The sequence below is a fragment of the Emys orbicularis genome, chromosome 4, assembly GCF_028017835.1.
Source record: "Emys orbicularis isolate rEmyOrb1 chromosome 4, rEmyOrb1.hap1, whole genome shotgun sequence".
NCBI classification, from domain to species: domain Eukaryota; kingdom Metazoa; phylum Chordata; order Testudines; family Emydidae; genus Emys; species Emys orbicularis.
Window position 1 is genome coordinate 97,276,761 of NC_088686.1, and position 21,446 is coordinate 97,298,206.

At 41.8% G+C, this 21,446-nt stretch overlaps 1 protein-coding gene across 1 annotated transcript in view; it reads left to right on the top strand.

Annotated features, from left to right (window-relative positions):
• Positions 1-934: 934 nt before the first annotated feature.
• Positions 935-21,446, top strand: part of SYT9 (synaptotagmin 9) — a 117,445-nt gene continuing 96,933 nt past the window's right edge. Inside the window, exon 1 of the mRNA XM_065403895.1 lies at positions 935-1,359. Coding sequence (XP_065259967.1) covers positions 1,212-1,359 — 148 coding nt within the window. The 5' untranslated portion in view covers positions 935-1,211. The remainder of the gene's footprint in view (positions 1,360-21,446) is intronic.

Here is a 21,446-nt window from a genome sequence, read left to right on the forward strand (position 1 = left end):
GCCTCCCCCAGCTGGCCCATCTGCACTGCCTGGCCCGCACCGCCTGGGGCACCGTCGGCGATTTAAAGGGGCTCCTGGCCCTTTTACACCCCCCCGCCCCCCATTGGCAGGGCAGGGCCACCAACTGGGGGGGACAGAGATGTTAAAATGCTGCTGGGGCAACGCTTTAACGTCAGCTGTGTATGGGCTGGTACCAGCGGCCACTTGTGTGCCATATGGGCCCACTTTCACCTCTGTGTGCTGGAACAATTTGTATGGTGGTGTGCTGAGAGCCACTGAACCAAACTGTAAACCCTGTATATAATGGAAACCACTTCCAGCCAGGGGGTGCAGCGGCACCTGCACCCCTAGTTCCAGCACATATGGGATGTGTGTGGCGAGGGAGTGTGTGTGTGAGAGAGACAGAGAGATCTGGATTTCAGTGATTGAGTATATGTGCTTGAGTGTGTGTGCGCGCGCCCCTCATTTGGACATAAGCAAGGAAGTGTGTGTCGGCGCCCATCACTTACAATAAGTATCAAGTATCAGGGGGTAGCCTTATTAGTCTGTATCTACAAAAACAACAAGGAGTCTGGTGGCACCTTAAAGACTAACAGATTTATTTGGGCATAAGCTTTCGTGGGTAAAAACCTCACTTCTTCAGATGCATCTTTGGAGGACAGGCAGCTCTCGCCAGCCCCGGCTCCGGGAAAGTTTGTGCCGGAGTGGGACGCTCTCCGGAGCAGGTCGAGCCCAGCCCAGCAGAGGCTGTGTGTCTTTATCCGGCGTTGGGCTGTTCCCTGGCCACTTCCCGCCCCCGGCCCGGAGCGGGAGGAGGATGGCAGCGCTTGTGCACTGAGCGCTCCTGCCGCTGGGGAGAGCTGTTCCCGCGCCGCTTGGAGCACAGGCAGGGACAGGCTCAGAGAGCCCTGGCCGCTTCCCTGCCTGCTATCGCATGCAACTAGTGGGATCCTCCTCCTCCTCCTGCCAGGAGCAGCCTGGTGCTCCCTTCATAGCAGAGCCAACAGGGCAGTCCCCAAGAAAGGCTCAGTTCGGAGCAGAGGGGGCGCGGGGGCTTGCAAAGGGGGGGGACCCCTGCTGTGGCTGGCTCCCAACTATGCAGGCGGCTGCCCAGTGGCATCGGCGGCTGCAGGCGGGCGGCAGGCAGAGGCAGCCGCCGCGTGCAGTGTGAGCGGAGAGCTCGGCTCCATTCCCAAGGATGCTGGGGGGCGATGCCTGGCGGCAGGGAGGACGAGATTTGTCAGAAAGCGCTGCAGCTGCTGGCCGAGCTCTGCTCCAGCGGGGCGGTGGAGAACGAGAACTGCCTGGATTTCATCTACTACTTGCGGGACAGAGCCCGGCCCCGGCTCACGGACTCAGGTACACGCTGCTGCTCAGGCCGGAGGGCGGGGGACGGGGGTTGCAAGAAGAAAACAATACTCCCTAGTCCCTTCCCACCCTCATTGTGTCGCTAATTTACTGGGAAGGGGAGAAACCCCACTCCTCCAAGACGCCTTCCCCGGTGTCTGGAGTCCGGGAGACGCAGAATCAATATCCCCATCCCACCCCAGCCATGGGGAGACGCAGAATCAATACCCCCCATCCCACCCCAGCCATGGGGAGACGCAGAATCAATACCCCCCATCCCACCCCAGCCATGGGGAGACGCAGAATCAATACTCCCCATCCCACCCCAGCCATGGGGAGACGCAGAATCAATACCCCCCATCCCACCCCAGCCATGGGGAGACGCAGAATCAATACCCCCCATCCCACCCCAGCCATGGGGGGATGCAGAATCAATACTCCCCATCCCACCCCAGCCATGGGGAGATGCAGAATCAATACTCCCCATCCCACCCCAGCCACGGGGAGATGCAGAATTAATACCCCTCATCCCACCTCACCCATGGGGGACGCAGAATCAATACCCCCCATCCCACCCCAGCCATGGGGAGACACAGAATCAATACTCCGCATCTCACCCCACCCATGGGGGATGCAGAATCAATAGCCTCGCCCTACCCCTAGGTACCTCCACTGAACAACAAGGGAGGTGAAGAATGTGTCCCCCCTCATACCCACTCCCCCAGCTCATATACACCCCCTGTGCTCTAACTTCAGAGGGGAAACATCCTCCTAGGATAAAAGCAATAGCTCCGATTGTTCAGGACAGGAGTGGACTCAGTCACAGAATCTATTCTTTAGTTTCAAGCAACTACCTGACCTAAGTGTTGTTCTGAAGAGTAATCTACAATGCTGCTGAAAGGTAAAACCTGATGGGGTTTTAAGTGTTCCTAAATCATTAGGATTTTCTCTCAGACTACTTGAAGAAAGCAACAACTGGTTTTATCAATTTCCAGCCATTCTTTCAGGTGGTTACACTATTTATATTATTAGATTTCTCCCCTTGAAACTGGATTCATTTAGGACTAAAGCATTTATGTACATCAATTTTAGCAAATCTTAATTTCAAAAGTATTCCCAGTGAAATATAATTGTGACTGCTGGTCTGAAACCAGGAATCATAGATACACTACTTTAAATGATCTCATCTTAGTTGTCCAGTGTTTTCGTTTGTTTTAAAGCTTAAGAATTTGTTTGCTTCCGGATAGTAGTTTGACCCTATACGTAGCTTTACTGCGTTCAATCAAACCAGAATCTCAGTGTTCAGTGAATGGTCCTTGGGGGGTTGTTCCTGAATTTATGTGGTCCTTGTATCAGTCTAGATTTGATTTTAAATTATTGGGTTTTTATATTAGTCTTTTATTTAAACAATAAGATCTAATAGCTCACAGGACAATGTTTTAATATAGAGGCGCTTGATGGGTTTATTCTGCCTCCTGTCACTGAAAGGCAAAAGAAACAGCCTTTAAAATTGACAGAATGTAAACTGAGAGATTTATTTTCGATTATGTTTTGAGCCTGGTTGTCTTAGTTTCTTCTGATTTAAATACTCCCTTAAGTTTCTTAATTAGGAAGCTGAACTCTGGCTGCCGTTCAGAAAAATAGTAAACATTTGATGTTATCTTACCCCAAAGTGCCCAGATTCCTTCTACCCACAGTGGAGAAAACATTTTGTAGAGCATAAGCAGATTTAAAAGTTTCTCATACTATATTTCAATTTCTATACTGCGTCAAATCAAGGTTTCACAGGTGTGAAGGAAAATTATAATGAGCAGAACCATTTTTAGAAAGAGTTAAAATAACTGAGAACTGGACAGTATTTGCAGTACTTTAAATTGTACTGGCAGTTCAGCTGCTCATCACTGCACACTAATAATAATTTATTTACCATTCTTACAGTAGTTAGTTCACTTAGCAGATTTTATTCCAATTTCAGCCTATTCTTCAATGTCTAATGCTTTCAAACAAAGATTTTTGCAGTAACTTGATTAATATGAGGCAGCTTTCATGATGTAAATTACTGACAAATGCTTGGGTAAACTAAGATAGCTTGAGCAATCCAATAAGGAGAATAAAACTAGTTAGGTAAAAAAATTTTCCATGTACAATAAATGAAGCAGAATTTTCATATATCTAGGTTATTTGTATTAAGATCTATTTTCAGCTGTGATAACTTCATTCACTTAAAACAACTCTAACTTTAAAAGATTTCAGACATTTGTAACAAGAACGTTAAAATTTACTAAAAAATAGGTAGAATAACTCACCAAATAAATATTATACACATTAATTTAATAATTTTAAGAATTATTTGGTTCAAATAAATACTTTGTGTGTGACAGACACTTGTCTGTCAAAAAGCATTCAAGAAGTGATTGTATCTATTTCTAGTTTCTCTAGTTTTTATATACTCGGGTATCAATCACATTCTGTATCTGAAGTAATGATTCCAAGAGGACATCTGCTTAAGTCAATTATCACTTAGAATTGTGAGTTACTTGAACCATATGTAAAGAAGTAGCCTAAATCACTTTGAATAATAAAGGTTTTTGAGATTTGTTTGTCGAAGACACCTGACTTTTCATGAAAGTATCATGCAGACATGATGTCTGGCATTCTGTTTGGGAGCATTTTAAAAACATACTGTGCTCAATAAAGTTATATACATTTAGCATACATAGTTGCAAGAATATGAGATTCTTAGTCTTCTCATATTACTTTCCTTAATGAAGAAAACTGTTTCTGTATTTCTTATTTTAGCTCATTATTTCTTAAACCATTATGGTAGGATGGGTTTTTAGTATTTGCTGCAAACCTGATCTATTACACACAGTAACTACTATGTTAGGAAGCTATTAATTGTACTTAACTCACATTTCTGTAATTCAAATATGGATTGTCAGGAAAATGAATTGCCCATAAAGTTTGGTTTCCCAGTCAAATCCATGGTTGGTAAGAAGACAGTGCATTCTACTCCCAAAAGAGGGAGACAGTACCCCTTCAATAGCAGACAGGCCAAATCCAGCTTGATTGAGTTAATGGTGGAATGGAATTTATGGGCTCTGAAGAGAGACTCATCAGTTTTCAAGGACTGGAAGGATGGTGGCTACAATATAGGGCTGGGGACAGATTCTTCTGGGCAAAAATAAGCATGAAGTCATTTTAATTGTGTCATACTCTCTTTCCTATGTAAGCAAGTTTTTCATCAGCCACGCAAACTACATTCCTCTCAGATAGCAGGAAATCCTGTCAAGCCAGACACAAAAGAAAACCATTTAAAAATACATAAACATTTGTTAGTAAATAGGCTATAAAGGAAAAATCTATGTGGTGTGTGGCTAATGGTTAGCAGTGCTACTGTTTTCATTATGGCAGTTCTTGTACAAAAAAATATGTGAATGCTGTTTTTAGAAAGTTTCTCCATGCTCAGATGCATTTTCCCAGTAAATTATATGCTCACCTAAACTCTTCAACCTGGTGAAAATGATGATGTACAGTATCTTTACTTGTTACATAATTTTCCCTATATGGAAGAAAGGATGGTCTATTGGTTAGGGTACAAGCCTGGGACTTAAGAGATCCAGGTTCACTTCACTGCTCCACCACAGACTTCATGTGTAAAATGACTTGGGCAAGTCACTTAGGACCAGATTTTCAAAGTATTTAGGCACCTAAAGATGTAGATAGGCACCTAGTAGGATTTGTTCAATGAGAGTTAGGTGCCAAGGCACTTTTGAAAAATGCATCTATCTGCATCTTTAGGCAGGTAAATACCATTAACAAGCTGGCCCTTAGCCTCTCTGTTTCAATTCCCCACCTGTAAAATGTTGTAGTAATAGCACTTCCCTACCACAGAGGGGTGTTGTGAGGATAAATACATTAAAGACTCTGCGATGCTCAGATACTATGGTAATGAGGGCCACATCAGTACCTTAGATATGCATGTGAAAACCATCTTAAGTGGAGTTATGGGACCTTTGAGATAGTCACCTGGAAAGCGAGTTTAATTAAAGCCAACAAAAAATTTGCAGTTGAGGAATGGGTGTTCAGTTGCTGAAGAGAAATCAGGGCACCAGCAAGTACGTGCTGATTCTTTGTGGACTTTTCCTCTAGTAGATCCCTCTTCCAGTCCTTTCTCACTTCCCAAGTTAAACATCTGATGTGGGGCATATCTTAGCAGTGTGTAGAAGCAGCTGTACACTTTTGTCACACAGGTATGTGACTCTGGATTGCCAGAGAAGCGGGTGTGTTGTAGAAAGATCAGTCAAAAGTGTACTACGATTTTGGTTTAGGACTGTTAACAGTTTAGCACCGAAGGTAAGTGATAGTGGTCTTCTTTTGTCCACTAGAGTCAATGCTGGTTTTTTCAGAGTGGCGAATTTTGTGGCAAATTCCTGTGGTTTGCACTTCTGTTACAAATAGGACAATATGTATATTTTTGGATGACAAAGTCCCATACATCAGACGGCAATTTTTACATTTTTTTGCCACTGCTTTTTGTTGTGTTTGCATATATTTTCACCCATCTTCCAACACACCAGAGAATTCCCCAGGGACCAGTCATTTGGCAGGGTTGGTCCGCTATTGTTCTTTGGTAGACGTGCCCATCCCTGCACATTTCTACAGGGTCCTCTGGTGTGGCATGTCTCACCCTTCTCAGATTACCCCCCCACCTTTTCCACAGCTTCCGCTCTCCATGTGCTCCTTACTGTGCATGTCCTGCAGCCATGGAGTGCTCACTGCCTGGTTTCCAGTTTGTTGATAATTACTGATATATGAGTATGAAGCGTTTATTCAAAGGACTAGGAAATTTTGTGATAAAATGTTGGAGATTATGTCAAAAAAGACTGTATGCCTCTACAGCACAATCTGGATTGGATTCTTTACTCTTCCTGTAGATAAAAGAGTGAAAGGATCTAGCTCTAGAAACTTACAATAAAAAATTTAAAAAGGTCATTGGAAGCTGTTGTAGACCTTTGGAGGAGGATGAGAAGAATGATCAGGAAATGTTTATGCAGATAAGGGTGTTATATAAAAGGGCTAGACCATTAATCATGGTGAATTTTCATTAATGTCACACTGAGCGGAATAATGACAGTAGAAATACTAAATAAAGCTGCCTATTCTTGACTGTCATATTGGATTGCACATTTTGAGGATAAGCCAATAAGATCAGAGGTTATTCTTAATTATGTCCTTTTAAAATGATCACTATCTGCTGAAATAGAATAAACAGTGAATATTGTGGCTTAGTGATGGACATTAGACATGAAGAACTCTATAGGTCTTGAGCAAAAGTGATGGATTTTATACAGTAATGGAAAAGTCAGACTTTATTATTTAATCAAATTAAAAATAGTTGATTGCAATCAAGAAACCAAGAAATGTAGTCATGGAAATGTGATGGCTATTGAAGGAACAATGCGAAAGGGTACAATTTACATTTATGTCAGTGGAAGCTAAGGGTCCTCTTCATCAATACATTACTTAACTGAGTGTGTTTTTAACTTTGCTTGATTCCTCTACACAGGGCATAGGTGGCTTAGCTGCATAATACATTATCAATAGGAAAAACAAAAGTGGAAAGCAACAAAGATGTCTGAACTGGTTGGCATTCAGCCAATCACGTGAGCACAGAAGCCAAACTTGGGGCTTGTTTAAATGAAATCTTTGGCAAGCCAGGGTGTAAATCTACAGTGCTATAGCCTGTGGCACACGAACTGGCTGTGTGGATCCTGCTACTGCCACTTAGTATGTGGCACGCTAGTGTCCTGTAGATACACACCCCAGCTTGCCAGAGGCTAACTGTTCGTCTAGACACACCCTTGCTCACAGAAAATCTTTCCAACACGGACTGTACATTGTACCCCATATTATGATTACTAATGTGTTGTGAACTCATCTTAAAACCAGTCTCATTATGGGGGCTTGCATTTTTCTGAATAAAATAATATTATATTAAATCACTTCTTAAAAAAATTGGTGAATTGGGCCTGGGTTTTCACAGGAACCTAAAGGAGTTGTGGTTCAATGGGAGCTGGAGTCCTCACGCCTTTGGGCCTCTCTGAAAACCTCAGCTTAGGTTTCTTCAAACATGTCATTCCTTTGTCCTTAACTAGGGCTAAGTCCCCAGCAAGTTTGACATTAACTAGCTTAATTCCTTAAGAGGGACATGTCTAACTTTTCATGCTTGGACAACTCGAAAGTGACTCAACTGATTTTGTTCAAACTTTGAAAAAACGAAAAGTATCAGGGAAAAAGATTAGTTTAAGCATGAGAAATTTCAGCCGAAGGGGAAAAAACAATTTACACAGGCACGAAGTGAAAAAAGGTGGAATAACCCTTTCAGGGTATAGTACATTTATTGTCACTGTGTTTTTTACTCATTCTGGGCCAGATTCACCATTGCCCTGCATATTTTGTAGCCAGTGACACCAGTACAAATAAAGGTAAAATGCTACAATTCTGAATTGATAGTGTTTTCGACCCATTTCCCATCAGTATAAATCACTCCCCGCGATGTAAGGCAGCAGTAAACCAGCTCCTCTGACATTATGGCAAATGAACAAGGAAGACTGCAGCTCAGATTCCTTTGAATTTCAGAAACCAAAATATTGTTTTAAACTTCGTTAAAATAGAGTTTTAATGACATATTTTAAATGGGAGCTGAACACCGTTTTCCTCTTTTGAAAAGTCAGGTGCAAGTTTGGGGGATTTAAAGAAACGTTTGCTGCTCATCTTTAATGTGAGATGGTATATTGTTTTAATTGGGTTTAGTGCACATTTACTGTAAATGGCTAGGCACTCAGAGATTTTCCATTGACACTAATAGAGTTAAGTACTCAGGTTACGAGAGAAAAAATGCTGCGTTCAACAGATAACTGTAAAATTATGTGCTTTGAGAAAGAGGAAACAAAAGAGCATGTATCTGCTAAAACAAGGACTACAAGTGTGCTTACCAACAAAGATTTGGGGACTTTAGTTGTTGCCCTTACAAAACCAGTGATACAATGTGAAGCAAACTAAAGAAGATGGTGAAAATTATTGTACAAGTTACTATATTATTTTTTCTAAACAAAGGTTCTGCTTTAATATAACAATTGTACAAACCGTTACAGACCTATACTATGGGAAATGTCTTTTTACAAATATTCTGTGTATGTATAAATGCTTCAGATGTTTGTTATTGGATGTATTACAGTGGGATCCAGAGGTCCCAGATTGGAGCCTAGTTGTTGTAGATGTTGTACAGACATGTATGGCCAGATCCTCAGCCTAGCTAACCTCACTGTGCACTGCCAGGGTTGCATAAGTAACCTTAAAACTGCCCTAAAGGAGTCAACTGAGCATTCCTCCAAATTGAGGAATCCTGAGCTGGCAAAAGCTAGTGTGGCTGACTTTACTCCAGCTTCTCCTGGCATTTCCACCCTCATCCGCTTCCACCAGTTCTCTGTGGCTGCTCTGAGAGGGTCAGTTGGCCCCTTGCTGGCCACAGGAGAGAGGAAGGAGTAAAGATGGCTCCTAGCCACTTTCCCCTTCTTCCCCACACCTGTGCTGGGTAAGAGATTGGAGCTGTTGAGAACTGTCCCCATATTATTGATTTAGGGGCTTAAAAAAAATAACCTGAAGTAAATTCTTCATGCTCAGAAAACAGCAAGATTGCAGAGAATTACCTGTAAAAAGTTGGACCCACCAAGTGAGCATAGGGAATAAATATTTAATGTAGCAAGTGAAAAGCAGAAATTCTTACAAAGGATTCCAGGTGACTTTCTTAAAGTAGAAAGAGGGAGGGGGAGGGACTGTAAATTCCTTCATTAAAATTATCCTTGCTGTAATCCTAGAACTTCCCAGGAGTTACACCAGACTTGCATAGTTTACAAAATAGTCCTTAAATGCACACAGTGGTGTGCTGTACAGTATAGAGTGCTGCTAACTACATTTGCAGTTTGCATTTTTGAGGTGGTTTTTTTTAATACTCTGTGAGAGAAGACAAATGTATCCAGGCTTCCACAGTATTACTTTGGGCTCCAATTGGTATAAGATGCTAAGCATTCTGATTTGTTAGCGGTGTCCTGATAAAATCCAAGCATAAATCTTGAGAGAGAATCACTTTATCAGAGCTTCCCATTGCTAGTCCAGTCAGTTCCCCATATGACTTCCCATTTTTATTACTGCGTCTGATCCCTGTTTGTATTTAAATGGGAGATACTTCAGCCAGACTTGTTAAAATTAAAACAAAAACAAAGACATTCACTTGCAAAACTAGAGTTGCTTTATGACATAAACAACCAAGGCAAAAATGCACATTGAGTCAAAATGAACCCCAGGTCTTCGTATACCTAGTCACACCTGGATCCCTTTGCACTAGTTTTCTTAAGACAGCTCATCTCCCCAGTTTATCTTTGCATTTCATAGCATATGTTTGTATAAGTACATGATATGACACATCCTTACAGTTATTTCAATATCCCGCTCTGTGCCTCAGTTTCTCCAGCTGTAAAATCAGAATAATGCTTGCCTTTCTCATGGGGCATTGTGGTTTTTAGTTAGGGGATCTAACAGAAGGCATGCACATGAGAGAAATATAACACTTATTTTTCCTCTCACTTTTATAAGTTCTCTTTTGCTATTTTTTATTTATATTTTGCTACCCATTTTACTCATTCTTCCTCTGTTTACTTTAAATTCTTTAAGGTCTCCTTGAACTTTTGAGCTTTTAAAATTTACAAAGAAATTAATACAAAGCCAGTGTTCCTGCCATGGTATTTTTCAGTATTTTCCCAAAGACGGTCCCTGTTCAGCCATGTCTGAAGTTAGGTGGGTGAGTAGTCCCATTGACTTCTATGGAACTAAGCACATGCTTAAAATTAGGACCTGCATATGGGTCTATATTCTGAACTGCTAGAGCATTGCAATATACTGGAAAATGTGGTGGCAAGGATTATTTCAAGTGAGCTGGAGGCATATGCCAATTGTCTCCATGATAAAAGATTTTCTCTGAGGGCACAGAACCTCATCCTATGGTGGCTTTGAAAGCAACCAAGTTTGATTCCTGGAAATACACCCAGAGCAAATAAATAGCAAATACTGTCATTAATAATGCATCTTAGGAATCTACAGAAACATTCAAGGGAAATGATATGAGGGACCTGTATATAGGTCATTTTATATGTGTTTTTAATATATACTAGAAAGCAGGTTTGTGAAGCATTCTTGGAAATTGGATTAGCATATCATTTACAAAATCTAATCAGAAATTATTTGTCCACTAACATCCAACTACTCAAGCAAGTTTCTTATAATGTACTATCACTGTCAAAGAAAATTAGGATAATCAATGGAAAAATACAGATGATGGGGAAATTACCTAAAGAGAAACATAAGAAATACCAACATTTTCAGGTGTTTGTGATTAATTACAGTCCAATCCCTCTTCATTACTCCAAGGCTGTAGCCTTAAATGCCTTTGCATATTCTGTAGATTTCAGAAATTGGATCAAATTCTGCTCTCATATGTATATGCTTGTAATTCCCACTGAGCCCTTACCATCACATTAGTAGTGACAACATTTTCTTTCAATGGGATTTGCACATTCTTGTCTGAGGGCAGAATTTGCTTTATTACATCTCTAAGAAATATTCATGAGTTTATTTTCTACAGGCAGTCATTTACATTTATAGGGCACATAGCCCCAATCACTTATGTAAAAGGCTTAATTTCTAATGGCTGTATGGGTTAGTAGTTCCTTGTAAAAACTTTTTGTGAACATATGGTACGATAATGCTGTTGATACTGTGACGAAGTTCCTCCTCTATCTTGGTGGGTCCTGCGCTTATTGGCGGATTTTCTTGCCTCAGAGATTCACCATGTGGGTTGGGGAACAGCCCAGAGACCTTCCCCTCTGGAAGAACCCACAGTCCAGGTCAACTGGGAGGTTTGGGGGGAACCCGGGCCCGCCCTCTACTCCGGGTTCCAGCCCAGGGCCCTGTGGACTGCAGCGGTCTATAGTGCCTCCTGTAACAGCTGCATGATAGCTACAACTCCCTGGGCTACTTCCCCATGGCCTCCTCCAAACACCTTCCTTAGTCTCACCACAGGACCTTCCTCCTGGTGTCTGATAACGCTTGTGCTCCTCAGTCCTCCAGCAGCACACCCTCTCAGCTCCTTGCGCCTCTTGCTCCCAGCTCCTCACACTCGCACCACAAACTGAAGTGAGCTCCTTTTTAAAGCCCAGGTGCCCTGATTAGCCTGCCTTAATTGATTCTAGCAGTTTCTTCTTAATTGGCTCCAGGTGTCCTAATTAGCCTGCCTGCCTTAACTGGTTCTAGCAGGTTCCTGATTACTCTAGTGCAGCCCCTGCTCTGGTCACTCAGGGAACAGAAAACTACTCATCCAGTGACCAGTATATTTGCCCTCTAACAGACTCCTGTACTCCACTGGTCTGGGTCTGTCACAATACATAATGTTGTTAGCATTCTAAATTGTTATATTTTGTAAGGGGTGAAAGTAAGTCCAGTGACTTACCGGTACACTGGGGCCAGCTCTGGCCCCCGGAAGGGGCGGGGCCTAGGCCGGAAGGGGCAGGGATGAGGGGGTCAGAGCCAGCCCCAGCCCACCCTGTAAGGTAAGTGCCTCCTCCCCTCCCCCACTGGGGTAGCAGCAGCAGCCAGGGGCTCTGGGGGCTATTTAAAGGGCCCGGGGCTCCCCTGCTTCTACTGCCCCGGTCCTTTAAATAGCTGTTGGAGCCCTGGGGAAGCGGTGCGGCTCCAGCGGCTATTTAAAGGACCGGGGCGGCAGAGGCAGCTGGAGCCCCAGCTCTTTAAATACCCCCTGGAGTCCCCTGCTATCCCAGGGCTCTGGGGGCTATTTAAAGGGCCTAGGGCTCCCCTGCTTGTACTGCTCTGGCCCTTTAAATAGCCACCGGAGCCCTGGAGTAGTGGCGGTGGGGCTCCAGCAGCTATTTAAAGGACCGGGGCGGTAGAAGCAGTGGGAGCCCCAGACTTTTTAAATAACAGCCAGAGCCCCACAGCCCTACCCCAGGGCTCCAGCAGTGGGGCTCTGGTGGCAATTTAAAGGGCCTGGGGCTCCAGCAGGGGCTGGAGCCCCAGGCCCTTTAAATTGCCCCCTGGGGAAGCCGGGCCACCCCGGTATGGCACACCAGCTCTTGCCGGTACACCGTACTGGGGCGTACCGGCTTACTTTCACCTCTGTATTTTGTGCTAATTTGAGTGACCAAAGTGCAAATAATAAGCCACATTTCCCTCTCCCCTCCCCCAAAATGGCTTCTAATTTCCTGAGCAGAATCAATTGTGCGTGCCGATGTCTGCATTTAGACATCTAACTCCTTGATTGCATCCACAAATCGGAATCAGAAGTATAATCCCAACTGATTTCAGTTATAAAAACAAAGGCCGGGTTGAGGTCCCTTCTACAGATTTGACCTCCTATATGTAATTGTCTGATTTTTCTTTTTATTGGGCATTGCAAGGTTAAAGCTTAAATGAACATGGAGTTAAGTGCAGTTTTATATCCCGAATGCACCACTGATTGGGCTGTGGGGAGGCAGTAAATGTAGAAATAAATTTTAACATACATGTTTTTCCCACAGCACTGATTGGCTTGCTGGAAATAATGCATAATTCTGTGACCTCTCCAATATGATGGTTTGCTATGAGATTCAATGAGTTCCAGACATTAGATATGAACAACTTTTATCTAGTCCGTATTAAAAACCTTAAGTGATAAGGCTTTCACTACTTCCCTTGAGAAACTGTTCTACAGCCAAATTGTTCTCGTGGTCAGGTAGTCTTTTTTTATGACATTCAGCCTATATTTCCCCTTTTTAATTTGATCCCATTACTCCTAGTCATAGTAATAGTAGTTTTGAACCATCAAAGTAGGCCTGGATCTAGCCTTTTTAATTTATTGTTGAATAGTGGCTTTGCCACAAGCCCTGCCAAAGGAGCAGCACATAGTTGTGCTGTCCCAGAAGCAGGCCCGGGTCTGAACTGAGATTCAGAGTCTCAGTTTGGTCTCTGAGTCTCCCCCCCGCAAAAAGACACACACACACGCGCTCCAGGGAGAAATAAGATGCGCCAACCTTTCACTGGGTGAAGATTACTTCCACCTCCACACCGGCGTGGCTGCAATGACCAGCTTCTTTGAGTAGGGCAGGTGAAGCCAACGCTGCACCACACACGCCCCACCATTTGCACAGGAGGGAGGGTAGCAGCTCCGGGAAGGCTGCCCACCCCTCCTCTCCTCTGTGCTGATACCAGCAATAGAGGTAGCCCAGGCAGGGGTTTAAGGCTACACCTCACACTACTGCTCAGGTGGGTAACTAGGATAATGACTGTGCCCTTACTAACCAATCAGAACCAACTCATAATTGCTTCTCCAATGCTAGCTCATATTTCTAACTACTGTATCTCCTTATTTAGTACCCAAACATTATATTTTTGCAATGAGTTCTTTAATTTATATTTCATTTTTAAACACACATTTTGATATTTTTTAAAAAAATTCCTTTGGGGGATAATGAACATTGTTGTTGGTTTGTTACAGAACTGTACTCAAGAACTTTCTATAATGTTGTGGATTTTTGCTGTACTTTAGCATTAATTTAAGCTCTTTTATGGCTTTATTTAGCCTGAAAAGATAGAGGGAGATTATTTTAGTTTAAAGCTTTACTCTGATGCTATGTTTGTGACAGTGCCTGCTTTCAAATGGATAAGAAAAATAAGTGAGCTTACAAGCCAAAATTCTTCATTCACTGGGTCATCAGCAAAATTAAAAGATAGAAATGTTTTTTTTATAAAGAATGTTGATCACAATTTATAAAGTAGTTGATCACTAAGTTTATTGCAAAATAAATATTTACCTACATGTTCTTTAGTATTGACCATAATTAATATATTACAGCAAGTACAGGGGTTTTTGTTCTTATCTAATAAATGGATGAAGTAGAGAAAACGTTCTCCATACCAGCTGGTGCTGCATACATCTGTAACGTTGGCTTTTCTAATCACACCAAATCAGCATGTTTTTAGGTTCTCACTATGTTTAGCAGCATACTGAATACTTGTTAAGCAAGAAGAATGAAGTTTAGCTTTCTTCTCTGACAAGCAGGTCCACAGCTAGGATTTATAGGATATGCTTGATATGCTTAAAAGGGATCCATGGAGGCAATGGATGTAGCCAAAACTGACACATAAAGGTATGCCCTGAGCCAATTTACAGCACCAGAGATATATCAGACTGTAAGTGGTAGAAGGGCTCAAGGGCATGAACTCCCTCAGAAAAATCTTTTGGATTATTGGTGAAAATCCCACACGGTAGTGAAAAAAATCCAGTGGCACTAATGATTCCAGATTTTAGACATGCAAAGAATGAATAGAATAAAAGATGGGATGCAGGATGGTCCCTACAATATATTTTCTAGCATTTTAGACAATTTTGCTTTACGAGTCCTAAGCAACGAGGTTTTCAAGACTTCCCTTGGGAGACTATTTCTTCAGCGTGATAAATCTCAGTCAGGACATTTTCCCAGATATTTAGTTTAAATGTTCTCTTCTTTAATTCTATCTCACTGCCAGTGTGCCTTTCTAGCCATGGTGTAGCCTGTTAGTGTGACTCCACCCTCTCTTGGCCATCTCTTAGCTAAGCACAACATATTCCGCTCTTTTAATCTCTCTTTGTAAATCAATCCCCCTAGCCCAGATAATTTTTGTGGCTGTTCACTCAACTCCCTCCAGTTTGCCAATAATGTTCTGGTAATATTGTGCCCAGATAGAGCCTTATAGAAAGGGGTTATTACCTCCCTGCTCTATTGCCTTTGAGAAGCACAAATTTGAATTGGCCTAGTTTGCTGCTATAGCACATTGTAAACACATGTCAAATATGCTATCCTTTACCACCCCATATCTCTTTGCCAGATTTGTATGTGTATCTGTGTTTCAGATTATTTTCCCCACATGCATGATCTTGTGCTTGTCCCAGCTATATCTCATTTTATTATTTTCTACCCATGGCTCTATTCTCTGTAAGTCTCTTTGTATTATTTCTTTGTCCTCAGTGCTGTTTGCAATCCTTCAAATTTAGCATTGTCTAAGAAGTTCTTTACTGTGCTGTTGAATCCCTCTTCCATCACTGAAGATGATAAGACCAGACTTTACGCCACTCCCTACATTATCCCACCAGACACCACTGCTCAGCAATATGCAATTCTGTTTATCATTACCCTTTATAGTCAGTTTTCAATTCATATGAGTGTGACGTATTCAATTAATGGTTAAATTGAGGTTTCATAAGACAACATATTAAATGCTTTATTGACATCTGTCAGAGCTTAAAACTAATTGGAACTTGCTCTGAAATAACCCAGTAAGAATTCTCAATGTCCAGAAAAAAGGGACAATACACTGTCTCTGATAATGGTATCAACGAAACCAAGAGTTTTACAGTCTAATGGTTCTATGTGTAGCAGAGGAAAAGCCTTTCTACATGTCAAAGAGAGAAAGTTCTTTTATCTTTCCTCCCAGATAGATTTGGGATATAACAAGATAAATGGCAAGTTATTGCAATTGTCTTGGGATATTTCCCACCATAAATAAAATATAATGGGCTTGACCGTCCATTACGTTTTGGTCTCTTCGTGTTGCTGGAGCAGCAAAAAGGAATCATAAAACTTGTAGATCTGGCTACCGGGGAATACGCATGGTGAAGCCCATTACTTGAGCTCTACTACACCCTTTATATGCCCCCACAGCACTATGGCCCAGATCTTCAAAGGTATTTAGGTATCTAACTCCCACCAAAATCAATCCTCAGCTGCTGAAAAGTCCTCTTGGGGCCAGGGGCAACCTAGTGCAAAACAGACCAGACCTCAGGCTGCTCTAAATTATGGCAAGTTCTGAGCAGATATCTGGCTGGGCCCAGTGAAGGGGTGGTGCTAAACATGGCTCCCAGCCCTTTTAGCTCCCAGCCACCCCAGCTCTGTTCCTGAGCTGAGCAGAGGTTGACCAGAATAGAAAGTGAGGCCAGTGTATTTACACAGTATCAGTCATTATTAGCATATATATTAACAGGCTTCAGCAATCAACTTTTTATAAAGCTAAAAAGTTATAATAAACTACAGTATGTAGGTCTCACACTTTGTTCTTCCCTCTCTCTTCCATCATTCCAGTTTCTTTTTTTCCCCATATCTAGAATTCTCCTTTAAGTCTTTTTCAGTGTCTTTTCCTGCCAGTTAACTGTCATTTTCACTCCTTTCTTTGTCCGTAAATCTCTGCCTCCTATCACTCCTGCTCTGGAACATTTCCCCTTTATTCATTCCCACTTCAATCTTTCTTTAGTCCCATACTCATTCATTGGTCCTCCTTTGCCTGCTCTATCCCTCTTTTTTCTCCTTGGGACCCTACTCCCTAACCAGTGCTATGATATTTATTATCTCTTAAGCTCTCACATTGGGGATTGGGACTATACAAGACACAAAATAAAGACAGTGCCTGCACCAAAAAGATTTCAGGGTCTAATCTCATGATGGACTCCTCCTTTAGCCCCAGCAGAGCAAGCCATAAGGAGAGGCCATTCCTGTTCTTCTCTTACCCCCAAATGAAAAATTAGCTTCCCTGGTCATCTCCTGTCAGTCAATGTCAAAGTGAGCTCCAGCTGTCCTGGGAAAGCCTTAGAAGCAGCTCCATCCTTCCACTCCCAATTAGTTTTTCAGATGAAGAGGCACTGCTTCATGCCCTGAACAGCTGATTAGCCTTGGAGGTAAGGAACCTCTGAAGCACTCTATGCTCTGACCAAGATGGTGAGAGCTGTAGGGGGAATCAGGCTCTCCCCAAATCATTGACCAGCACTGCCCTTTACCAGGTCCTTTCACCAAGCTGGGACAATTTCTCCTCTTAATATGGTCTTGCTGACAAACAGCCACCATCTGCACTGTATGCATATATGATATTCCCTTTCTTCTCTCAGTAACCAAACAGATCAGAAAGCTGTAAAATAAGTGCCTTAAAATGTTATCTGAAAGCTATGTGTAACTAAATATGAAAGACCCATTATTAAAAGAACACAACATAAGATATGACAGCCAGAAAAATCAACCATATCAGACCACAAGCAATAAAAACAACTTTCTCCTGTGGATATTTCCCCACATTATAGTGTACCCAAGGCTCTAACAGATGGGCCACCTTTTACCATTCTTACCTTTCTACAGGAATCCTAGTGTAATGCCGACAGACCCCGGTCGTCGGTGGGCAGCATCGAACTTGGGGCCCCTGGAGCTTAGTGCATGAGCCAAAAACCATATGGCTGTTAGCTAAAGCTAGAGAGATTAATGCGTTTGCTCTACTTCTCTAAGTGGTCTCCGTACCACTAGCTGGGACAGAACACTACACCCAGGAGATCTGTGGGTTACACTAGTATGCTGCGACCTGGCTGCATTAAATAAACCATAATTTTAAGCACAGTAGAGTTAGTATGAATGTTTCTTGTTGAAGAAGTAATCACTTTCCCAAACCAAAAGCTACACATATCAGATTCACTGTAAATAGTATACCACAAGGCTGGGCCAGGACTCTGGGATTGTTGCCACCAATAAGATAATTTTTTTTAAAAAGCAGGAAGAAAATTTAATTACCATTGTACATACAAACTGCTGCATAACGAACCAGTGATTATCAGGCAACTTTCATAAGACTGTTTTTAGAAAAATTCACAATGTATTGTACCCAGTGAATGATATTTGGCAGAGAAAGGGGTAGTGAGCAATTAAGTATTCTTAATTGAAATATTAATGTATTTGATTAAAAAACCCTAAACATTGCCTATTCTTGTTTGCCAGCAGTTAGCCACTGGAAAAGCTCCTCAAAGGTGTTTGCTGACTCATGCTTACAAGATGAAGTAATGGGATGACAATTACAGGGTTAGTTTAAGGGAAAAGGAAGATACATAGAAAGCAGTTTGGAATTCTAAATGCTATACATTCAAAATTACACTGTAGGTGTGCTGAATATGTCCTGTGCATCAATTTTGCTCTCTCTTATGTTGGTGCAAACCCACTGATTCAATGAGGTTATACAGAGGCAGCATGGTGTAGTAGATATGACAGTAGACTTGGACTTGGGAGACCAGAGTTCTTTTCCTAGCTTTGCCACTCACCTACTGTGTGACCTTGGGCAAGTCACTTCACCTCTCTATGCTGCTATTTCCCTGTCCACCCTTTGTACTGATTGTAAGCTCTTTGGGATAGGGACTCTCTCTCACTATCTGTTTTCACAGTGCCTAGGACAATGAGGACCTGATCTCAGTTTGGCATGTAGGCACTAGTGTAATACAGATAATAAAGAATAATAATTTGTCCTGTGTGCCTGCAGGGGAGAGAATGGGTTGGTATAACACCTTTTAGTTTTGCATTCCTAGCAATAAGCACTAATTGAACAAAGGTTTAGAGTTTTGGTGGGATACACTTTGGAGGTTGGATGCAATATGCAAATGTGGGCACTAAATAGGACATAATCTTCTACATTTGGGCATTGAAATCAACAGTTAAAAAAAACTAGGCACTTAAAGAGGCAGCTATCTGCCTCTGTATTTGTTTGAATGTCCAGATGTGGGATTTGGTTGTGGAATTTAGGTGCCCATGTATTTGCAAGTTGTGCTCTCTGTGTTTAAAGAATCAAATGGAATATTTTGTAGGAACCATTCTGCTTCAGAATCTGGTCTATCTTTGACTATACGATAGGAATTTGGGTTTGCTTTCACTCATTCTCTAAATACCCAACAAATTTTGTGATTGCTTCCTATTTTTGTGAGGTATAAGGCTGTCAGACATCCATTGTATATTTTCAAATACACTTCCTGTATGAACCAAGCTGAAGCAAAAACTGAGAAGACTGTTATCATCTTTGCAAAATTGTTCCAGTTGTGGGAATAAAGAGTCACAAGATATGGAATCCTTTTATTTCAGCAAACAAACAATAGCTTGACTCATACCACCTGTGAACTAAATGGACAGACACCAATTATTTTGGTCTTGATTTATTTGCTCTTTAAGTTACATATTTGTCGCTAAACTCTACCAAAAATCCTCAATATCCATGTAACATTTGAATAAGCTGTTTAAAACGCACCAAGCTTCCCTCATGTGAAATTCTTGTGGGAAAATTGCAGAATGGCAGTGTACCTCACTTTCGACTGAGCAAGCTCCTTCATGCTCCAGCTTCCTTTCATAAACCTCTGGAAATTTAGAACATGCAGCTCTTTAAGATTCTTTTATTTAATCAGGTTTAATGATATAATTGTCTTAGATTTTTTTAATCAAAGTGGATAAAATCTGATCCTTAAAATTTTCCTAATTGAGAAGGATAGCAAGTAAGACATTTTCTGCTCTCTTAAATTGCATTTGTCTGGTAATTCAAAGAAATATTTCCTCTACTTGTCCTTGTCTGAATTTATCCATTCTTTGGGACAAATTCAACCATGGTGTAACTCTACTTCAGTGGCATCATGTCAGTTTATATCAGGGGCCACTAAATCTAGCCTCTCAACTATGGTAACATTTTCTGGTACCATTTCTGGCCTCTCAACTATGGTACCCAACTCACAAGGGTCTTTTAGATTGGGATTTTCAAAATGTTCATAGGCGTTAAACACCTAAATCTCACTAACATTCAATGGAAGTTGGATACTAATTCCCTTAAGCATCTTTGAAAATCCAAGCTTTAAATTATATAAGGGTATAGAAGAACAATCGTTGATTGTTTCTATTAGAGATGAGTTGAAATGACTTGCCCAAGTATTGCAGTGTGAATAGATTCATGGTGTGTATTAAGCATCCTACAGAGTTATCCTAAAATTGCTATGTGAAAATAATCCTAAAATAAGCAAACCTCATCATTAGTGTTCCAGACCACTACCTTACAGAGGAAAGTGAAAATGCAACACAAGACACAGTCACATGGACTTCAGTAGGGGAGCACAAATGTAACAAAGCAGAATGGGGTCTGGAAAGTTTCTCTTTTCTGATTCTTCTAACCATTAATTTCAATGAGGCTGCATAGGTGTAACTGTGAACAGAATTTGGCCTCCAATTCTATATAAGATAACCCCCTCACCTCTGTCAGGAACTGTCACGTCACATTGTATCAATGGATATACACATATGGTTGTGTGTGCCCTATCTGGCACATTGATGTTTTTGCTTGGGTTTCCTATTCAGCCAACAATCAAGAAAGGGAAAGATTGGCTACTGATAATCCAAAGAAAGAAAAAGTAGTTCACTCAGTGTGATTACACTGAATCATCATCTTTATCTCCCTTATCACTCTCATTTTCCTAGGTGTACCATAAATAAATAAAAAACAATAATAATAATAAAACAAGAATTTACAAATTCTTCCTTTACAATATCAGAGTGGCGGGGTTTTCCTCTTGCTCTGCCCTTTTAGAAGATGGTGGGGGGCATGGAGCAGCGTTCATGTCACGCTCCCCGTCAGTAGCCGGCCTGGACGGGGGAAGCTAATAATCCAATCAGCGGACCAAATTCCATGATGAATCCTGGTCACGTGCTACCTGAGGCATGTTGCACATACACTAAGAAGAAACAAATAGTGGAATCCTACAGGGAACTGCAAGTCAATTCTAATGACTCACTGAGACAGGCGTGGCCTGTTCAACCCACCCTGAATATAAGAGAGGTGGGAGGAGCTCTGAGGTAGAATGGTTCTCTCGGAGAGGTTCTGAGGTAAGGAACTCTAGGAGAAACCAAACCAGAGACAGTTTAGGCAGAGATTCATGTGGTGTTATTTTGAAATTACCTTATTGTTAATAAAATTAGACCCCAGGACGGTTTGTTGACTGCAATGACTGCATAGCTCTTTTGAGGGATCTAGGAAAAGATTCCACCTGTTTTCAGTTGTATTTTCCCCCATGCAAAGAAATTATCATGTAGAGGCCAGGGAATGACAAGTTTCAGCTCACTGTGGTTACAGGGGGTTATCCTGCTGGGGGTTGCCCCTCTTCCCTCAGAACAAGCAGGAGTCGTGGAATT